Genomic DNA, 9,490 nt, shown 5'->3' on the forward strand with positions numbered 1-9,490 from the left:
TGAGCTGATTTTTGTTTTCTTGTCAATGTCTTCTTAAAAACGGTTAAGTTGTTTTCAAAAATTTAAAAGTTATTTGATGTAACTAGATAACGACTACCGTCTGTCAGTTTTGTCCAACATTCGGCCAAGTCGTTTCTAATCAACAACTAGTTGGTTTGGTATTTAGCCTTGAGGCAAGTTACATGAACTTCCCGATATGTGTAAATAATCGACTTAATAAAAAAAAATGTGTAAATAATATTCTTTATCAATCCTACTTTGAAAAAAAAACAATAATAATTTTAGCAAACTTTGACGAATTTGTAAAATTAAACTACTTGTCGTAAGGCCATAATATTACAGTAAGTTCTATAAGACCATGATGTATATCGCCAAAAAAAGTGCCATGAAAATCGTCTTAAATTTTTTTTCAACAGGTAATTACAAGAAAACGGCTCGGTAGATTTTCACCTAAAATTAATCAGTACCATTCCTAACTAATATCTTTCGAACAATTTTTGATTTTTTAAAATCGGTTCGGTAGGATGAGCTTAAATGTGGACGAAAAGTTTAACACTTTTTTTTCAAATTACAAAGAAACGGCTTGGCAGATCGTTGCACAAAACTGACAAACGATAGTCCTCACCGAAATACATCAAATGGCTTTTAAATTTCTAAAATCGGTTCAGGCGCTTTTGAGAAATCGTCGATCAAAAGTCTAATTTTGACAAATGCCAAAACGACCATACTGATTTTTGCAAACTTTGACGAATTTTTAAAGCTAAACTAGTTGTCGTAGGGCCGTAATATTTTAGTGTGATCTAGAAGACTATGGTATCTATCGCCAAAAACATAATCATAAAAATCGTCAAAAATTTTTTTTTAAAAACTTTATTACAAGAAAACGGCCCGGCCGATCTCTACCAAAAACTAATCAGCACGATTCCCAACCAATATCTTTCGAACGGTTTTTGAATTTTCAAAATCGATTCAGAATTGCGGGCTAAAACGTAGACGAAAAATTTTTCACACTTCTGCCATTTATAAAGAAACGGCTTGGCCGATCGTCGCACAAAACTGACAAACAATAGTCCTCGTCGAAATACATCGCTTTTAAATTTTTGAAATCGACCCAGCCGTTTTCGAGAAAACGTCGATTTACGGCAAAAAATCTGTTCACACACACACACACACACATACTTTTTCCTTAAATTTTGTCTCATTCGATTCAGAATGGCTTGAAACGTCGAGAAAACATAAAATTAGCGAATCGAATTTTTTAATGAAAACATAAACTTCTCCTTCGGGAAGTTAAAAAAGTGTACAAATTTTCGTACACGTTTTAGCCAAAAATTCTGCATCGTTTTTAAACATTCAGAAGCTGTTTGAAAGATATCATTTGGGAATCGTGCTGATTAGTTTTAAGAGATCGGCCGGATCGTTTCTTCGTATTTACTTGTTAAATATTTTTTACGATGATATTTATAAATTTCGGCGATAGAGATCATGATCTCAAATTTAACTAAATATTTCGACCTTACGACAAGTCGTTTTAATTTTCAAAATATTATAAAAATTTCATCTTTATTCGATGGTTTTCTCAAAAATGCGCAGTCCTATTTGAAAATTCGATACAATTCGATAAGCACGTGCTGGTTCATGCTGGTTAATTTTGCCTCACGATCGGCCGAGCCGTTTCTTTAGAATTGTCATGAAAGTGTCAAATTTTTCGTCCACGTTACAGCCTAAATTCGTGTATCGATTTTAAAAATTCAACTAGCTGTAAGTGGAATTCTGTCTTAAGGCAATTAAGGCATCGTACCTTAAGGCAAATTGCTGGAACTTCCCGTACCAAAAATTATTATTTTTTTAAAAACGATTAACATTTTTGAAAAAAATTTACTTCGAAAAAATAAGATTTTTGACAAACAATTAGACAAAAAATTATTTTTTTTTGAAAAAAAAATTTTATTAATTTTTTTGTTTTAATTTTTTTTTTGAAAAAAAATGTTTTCTTTATTTTGAAATATTTTGAAAGATCTAAACTTTTTTTCAAAGCAATCGTACTGCTTTAACTGCATAAAGACGAAATATCAAACCGCGTAAGCGCCGCGTCGACGTCTAACGCGTAAACATTGGTACGGAACCCATAGGAATGTAAACCAAAATTATACTTATTGTTAAAATCTCTATAAAATATCTGATAATTTGATGTGCATATGTCTAATGATCATTTTTGACCGCCAAATGGCATTTTTTTTTTACTTTTTTCATTAGATCTCCGAAACCGCTGAACCTGCCTTTATGAAAATTTGATCGGTTCTTCACCTTGTCAATACAAGTAAAATGTTTTTTGAATTATTAAAAATCGGACGCTCCGTTCTCTTAAAAACTGAGTTACCGTTTTCGGCACTTTTTGCCCCGTATCTTCGGAACGGCTAGACCTGCCTTCGCCAAAAACTAATCAGCACGACTTCTTATCAATACGAATCGAATGTTTTTTGAATTATTCAAATTGCTTCGTTCGTGTTCCCGAAATCGTCGACGAAAATTTGTATCCGCACACACACACATACATCCATTCTTTCTAAGGTATGCCAAAATGTTCAGAAACCTCTGAAAAGTAAAGATATATAAAAATTTTCATTTTCGATTTTTTTGCGATTACTATAACTAGCCATACGGAAAGTTAAAAACCATTTGAGAATTGGATTAGTTGATGTTTTTGTCAATGATCGGTCGAGTCGTTTCTCAGTTATTGATCAACAATTTTTTTTAGCGATTTTGGATCCTGTTCTTAATGAACATACTACACGTTTATTTCTTGTTCAATAATATATAATTTTTTAACCATTTTTAAAAAAATAACTAATATGTTTAGAAAATTTGTACAAAATTGAATAATCTGCGATAGTTTTTCACATTACAATTCATTCATGATTTAATATATTTTTATAGTTATGTCGATTATTTACACATGTTTAAAAAATCATGTATCTTGCTTTAAGGGGGTATTCTACTGTAGAGGTATGAATTTCGCCTGGATTTTGAAGCGCTGTATAAAGGAAACAAATAATATTTTTACCGTCGATTTTTTTATCATTTGTTTGTTGATATTTTATTATTACACAAAAAAATTATTAGAAAAAAAAATTAAAATTCACAAAGTTATGAGCAGTCAAAGTAGGGGCTCAAAAAAAAAAGAATGTCCTAGCGTGCATGATTCCAAACCTCCTGGTGATTTGAAACATAAAAAATAAATAGATTCTTAATTATTATAGATGCCGCTATCTTATGAACCTTGGATATGTTAAAAGAAAAAAAATTGTTTGAATGGCGGCAGTTTGAAAAAAAAATAATTTTTTTTCATGTTTTTTTAACAATTCCGAATTTTTTAAAAATACTAAATGAAAAGTTATAGCTTTGGGAAAGGTCCATGCGATAAAGCGATGTATAGAGAAGATCCTCTCCAAATTTGAAGTAAATCGGTTCATTAGAACTCGAGATATCCTTACCGCCAGCTCAAAAAAAGTAGTTCCGAGAAAAACGCGTTCAAAGTTTTGAGACTCGGTCGGACCCGAACCGAGGCCACGTCACTAAAACGGATATAACTCAGGAAATAATAGTAATTTTGCAAAATCCTTTTAATGACATATTTTTGAATAACTAAACTTTGATAATATGAAAAAAAAATTTTTTCGATTTTTTCAAAATTCTACAGTAGAATACACCCTTAAAGAATAAAAAACTTGGTATTATTATATCAGACTTTAAAAACAGTTTAGCATAATTTGGTCGCAAGTATGAGAGTATTTTCTATTTCTTACACTAAGATTATACACTTAATAATGATTTAGAAACAAAGCTTTCAATAGCCGCTTTTTGATTCGATCTCACTTTCAATTAAATTTATTATATACGGCCGCCTTCCGGTGATTTTGACTACGATCGTTTTTTAAGTCACGATCGGCGGATTTTCAGGTGCACGCACTGCACACTGGCCAGGCACGGCCCTGGGCTTTTAATAAAACAAAAATAAATAGCATTTGTACTATGTATTAATATTATTAAACAATTACATACAAGGCATTGGTCAGGAGTAACAACCAGAGTTGTAACTGAAATATATATTAAATAAATTGCATTTAATATCCTGTGTATCAATATAAGTTGTGTAATGGATAAGGATTATAAGGTCGGGCAGTTTCTAGACTTGTTCAACTAACTTGTTGACTGTTTTTTTACAGTTTGTTCTCTAATATGTCTTCTTTCATGTTGCCTTAATAAATGTTTAGTTTTGAATGTTTTATTGCATGTCTTGCATTCATAAGGATGTTCTTCAATATGCAGTGACAAATGCCGTCTTAAAGAACTTGCCATTGAAAATCTTTTATTGCATATTTTGCACTCATGAGGCCGTTCTCCAGTATGTACTATTTTATGTTCAGTTAATGCTTGTTTTCTTTTGAATTTTTTGAAGTAAAACTTCTTTAGGCGCGATATGGGTGTAAAAATTTTTAGGCGCGACACGGGTGTAAATCCGTACAAATGCAACGAAAACGCCAATGTGAAGTTGAACACTACGACGCCGTAAGCGCTGATGTCGCGAGTATCCACTCCCGTCATGTCATGCGTAAGTCGAGCGCTAAACCCTATATGAACTTGCATTAATTGAATCACGTTTTTTATGTTATGTCCGCATGGAATAAGACTTTTCTTAGAGAATAAATGTGTCATGAAATATAATAAATTTATACTGAATCTCGTTGAAGACAAAATAATATCTACTGCCACGGATATTTATGTAGGTTGCCATGCGACAGATCAACAATCATACATTCGTCAGCAGTTTCACAAAAATCGGTTATTGATACCGGGGCTTTGCCGTATGAAATAATTTTAGTTCTGAATAAATTTTACATAATAACAACTAATATTGATGTAAGTGATGGCTTAGCTAATGGTTGTGTGGGAAAATTAGTGTACATAGAACGTGGCGATAATGATGAACTTCTACGTTTATGGTTTGAATTTCCCGGTAAGATAGGTAACAAAATTAGGAAGAAAGCTTCACATCATATTCAAACTCTTAATATCAGTAGGACAGCTGTGCCGATGCTCAGGAGATCTTATTATTATTGATGTTATATGATTATTAAAAGATGATTTTTAAAATTCAAATATGATGTTTTTTTATTTTTATCTTAATTGCCTACTCATACAATATTAAAAGTTTTACTTCAATCGCGTGTGATCCTTACGCGCACTCTTTTTTTTTATTGCACATTTCACAATCATAAGCACGTTCTTCATTATGCATTAATATATGTCTTTTTAAATGACTTAACACTAAAAATGTTTTTTTGCATATTACGCACTCATGAGGGCGTACTCCAGTATGGACCAGTTTATGCTGATTTAAGTATTCTTTCAATCTGAATTTTTCATTACATATTTCACAAATATAAGGACGTTCTCCTGTATGCACTGATAAATGCTTTCTTAAATTACTTATCAGTGCAAATCTTTTATTGCATATATTACACTCATGACAGCGTTCTCCAGTATGTACTATTTTATGTTGAGTTAATGTTTCTTTTCTTTTGAATTTTTTATTGCACATTTCACAATCATAAGCACGTTCTTCACTATGTACTGATGAATGCTTTCTTAAATTACTTATCAGTGCAAATCTTTTATTGCATATTTCGCACTCATGAGGCCGTTCTCCAGTATGGATCAATTCATGTCGGTCTAAGCCTTGTTTTGCTACAAATGTTTTACTGCATGATTTACATTTATATTTCAACTTACTAGTTGTCTTACGTTTTCCTGAAACTTTTTTAAATGATTTGTTTGTACTATTGACTATCATACTTGATTCACTGATCTCGTCGTTACATATGGAAGAATTTTCATCTAAAACTGCTTTGTTTGTACTAGTTATGTCATCTTGGTCATCAATCGTCTCTTGTTTTATTTCCTCGTCAATTGTAACCTCAGATTTAAGAAATTGCTGCAGACATATATCATCATCCATATATAAATCTGATGTATTGTCATAATTATCAAATTCCTGTTTCACTTGAGGATAATCATCGAACGGTTCGGTTTTAATTGTTGTGTTTGAATTTGTTTCTTCAGACATTTTTGAGGTTAGTTTGGTTACAACAGGCTAACTGGTGATGAGTTCTTAAAAATTAAGAAGTCTAAGTGTATAAAAATATATATGTTACGATTTTCACTATTTTGTTCGTTGCTTAATATGATTTAACACTAACACTGACCTTTTTACTAAATTTATCTTCGAATTTAACTTTAACAATTCCATAAACCACTTTGACGTTTCTCCTCCATTTTGTTTTATAATAAACAACAGTTCAAGTTGAAGTTAAACACAAATCAGCTGCGTGTTTTTCGGCGGCAAATTTGAAATCGCAACATAATTGAAAAGTAAATGTTCATGTTTTTCAGTTTCAGATTATGCTGAGACTTGCAACGACAAACATATTATAATTTTTCATGACTTTTTAGCAACGTTTTTCGGGCCAGCTGGTGTACATATATATATTTGTTCCGTTGAATCATCTCGAAGCTAATTGAACTAGTACCCATAGATAAGTAAACATAAATAGATCGCTATCTGAGGCCATTTGACATTACCGCCATTTTATTATTTTTAGCGATCTGAAGAAGGCAGCACTTGTTCAGTATATAAATCAACTGCTGGTATTATTCCTAGATATGGTTCGCATACGTAATTCAAAATAAGAAAACCTAAATAATTTCTTATATTGCAAATGAGAAAAAAAACATACGAAGTACAAAATATATTTTCAAATATATCACAAACATTTTTACATAACAATTAAAATTTTTATAAATGCAATAATCAATATATACATAATAATAAGTATTATAATTTTACAATTATAAGTAACTAAAAAAAGTATTCACAATGGTATGATAAATTTACAAGGAACAATCAATATGAATTATTGAATGATCAATAATATATAACAACTACACAGAAATATTGTAAAAGTTTTCATAAGTATAATGAATTTACACAAACTGACTAAGTAATGATTGTGTTTCAAGAACTTCATGTAATTAAAATTAACATACATTCATTGACTGTTTTACTTTTTCGTTGGCGATACAGTCTCATTCTTTGAGCAGCTGTAATATCTCTCTTGCCTATAAAATTAATTTCTAAAAATATATAGTAACCACAAATAATACAAATTATTTCAATAAACTTACGTTTCTCACACGGCACGGATTTTTCATTTGTTTTTTTTTTCGCTATAATTATTTACTGAAGACGGAATAAATTATTCTACCCATCCACATATTCTTTAATCAAATCAAGATTTCTACTAGGACTTGACCTTAAAATCTAATTACGTATGTGACGTATGCCCTCGCACGTGACACGACGACCAATCACAATCGACCCGTATAGAAATGATATCATCGAGAGCGAATGACGAATCATTCACACTCGACTCTTATTTATGCCGTAACGCTCTTCCGTTGCATTTGCACAGATTTACACCCTAGTCGTGCCTAAAGGAGTTTTACTAAGAAAATTGAAGAATTGAAGAACAAAAATAGTAATATTTTGAATAAAACAAAAATAAATAGGTTTTGTACTATGTATTTATATTAATAAACAATTACATACAAGGCATTAGTTTAGAGTAACTGAAATATATATTAAATAAAGTGCATTTAATATCTTGTGTATCAATATAAGTTGAGTGATTGATAAGGATTATAAGGCCGGACAGTTTCTAGGCTAATTTATCAGTTTTGTTGACAGTTTTTTTACAGTTTATTCTCAAGTATGTCCTCTTTCATGTCGCATTAATATATTTTTTGTTTTGTATCTTTTATTGCATATGTCACATGGATAAGGTCGTTCTTCAGAATGCACTGATAAATGCACTGATAAATTACATAACTGTAAAAATCTTTTATTGCATATTTTGCACTCATACGGCCGTTTTCCAGTATGTACAATTTTATGTTGATATAAATTAGGTTTTGTTTTGTATCTTTTATTGCATATGTCACATGCATAAGGTCGTTCTTCACTATGCACTGATAAATGCCTTATTAAATTAGCTGAATGTGAAAATGTTTTATTGCATATTTTGCACTCATTACGGCGTTCTCCAGTATGAACTGTTTTATGTCGCATTAATATACGTTTTGTTCTGAATGTTTTATTACATATTTCACATGCGTAAGGTCGTTCTTCAGTATGCACTGATAAATGCCTTTTTAAACTACTTGACTGTGAAAATGTTTTATTGCATATTTTGCACTCATTACGGCGTTCTCCAGTATGAACTGTTTTATGTTGCCTTAATATAAGTTTTGTTCTGAATGTTTTATTACATATTTCACATTCATAAGGTTGTTCTTCAGTATGCACTGATAAATGCTCTCTTAAACTAGTTGACCGTGAAAATCTTTTATTGCATATGTTGCACACATGAGGACTTTTTTCAGTGTGAATCATTTTATGTTGTTTTAAAATTTTTTTTATTTTGAATGTTTTATTACATATTTCGCACACATAAGGACGTTCTCCAGTATGAACTGTTTTATGTTGCATTAATATAAGTTTTGTTCTGAATGTTTTATTACATATTTCACATGCATAAGGTCGTTCTTCAGTATGCACTGATAAATGCTGTGTTAAAGTACTTGACCGTAAAAATCTTTTATTGCATATTTTGCACTCATGAGGCAGTTCCCCAGAGTGTATAATTTTATGTTGGTTTAAGTTACGTTTTGCTGTAAATGTTTTATGGCATATTTCACATGTATACAGTTTCAATTTATTAGTTGTTTCACTTTTTCCTGAAATTTCTTCAAATGATTTGTTCGTGCTATCTACTAAATTACTTGATTCACTGATCTCTTCACAACATATATAAGAACTTTCATCTAATACAGTTTTGTTTGTACTAGTCACATCGTCTTGGTCGTCAATTGTCTCTAGTTTGATTTCCTCGTCAATTGTAACCTCAGATTTTAGAAATTGCTGCCGACATATATCATCATCCATATACAAATCTAGTGTATTTCATAATCATCAAATTCCTGTTTCACTTGAGGATAATCATCGATCGGTTCGGTTTTAATTGTTTTGTTTGAATTTGTTTCCACAGACATGTTTGAAGTTTGTAGGTTATAATAAACTGGTGATGAGTTCTTAAAAATTGAGAAGTCTAAGTGTATAATAATATATGTGTTTCGATATTTACTAATTCGTTTATTGTTTAATATGATATAATGCTAACACTGAGCTTTTTACTAAATTTATCTTCGAATTCAACTTTAATAATTCCATAAACCACTTTGACATTCTTCCTCCATTTTGTTTTTATGAACAAGTGACCAGGTTGGACAACATTGAGCACATTTTAAATGCGAGTTTTTCGGCGGCAAAATTTGAAATCCGAAATTATTATTAATTTTAACAAAAAAAACA

General features: G+C 30.9%; 1 protein-coding gene across 1 annotated transcript; it reads right to left on the reverse strand.

The window, feature by feature from the left end:
* Nucleotides 1-3,934: 3,934 nt before the first annotated feature.
* LOC113371117 (zinc finger protein 91-like) lies at nt 3,935-9,064 on the reverse strand. The gene is made up of 4 exons (XM_026611765.1): nt 8,561-9,064; nt 7,832-8,476; nt 5,265-6,154; nt 3,935-3,992 (listed from the first exon to the last, which is right to left on the reverse strand). The coding sequence occupies exons 1-4, from the start codon at nt 9,062-9,064 to the stop codon at nt 3,935-3,937; spliced, it is 2,097 nt and encodes a 698-aa protein (XP_026467550.1).
* Nucleotides 9,065-9,490: the final 426 nt, after the last annotated feature.

Source organism: Ctenocephalides felis, unplaced genomic scaffold (assembly GCF_003426905.1).
Source record: "Ctenocephalides felis isolate EL2017-DRISC unplaced genomic scaffold, ASM342690v1 CF-g0.4_SCAFFOLD_00845, whole genome shotgun sequence".
NCBI classification, from domain to species: domain Eukaryota; kingdom Metazoa; phylum Arthropoda; class Insecta; order Siphonaptera; family Pulicidae; genus Ctenocephalides; species Ctenocephalides felis.

Coding starts and splice junctions, on each gene's coding strand:
- LOC113371117 (XM_026611765.1), bottom strand. CDS start 9,064: ATGGATGATGATATATGTCGGCAGCAATTTCTAAAATCTGAGGTTACA. Junction 6,155..7,831: donor TGCGACATGAAAGAGGACAT/ACTTGAGAATAA, acceptor ATCACCAGTTAG/CCTGTTGTAACCAAACTAAC. Junction 3,993..5,264: donor CGTGCTTATGATTGTGAAAT/GTGCAATAAAAA, acceptor TTAAAAGCCCAG/GGCCGTGCCTGGCCAGTGTG.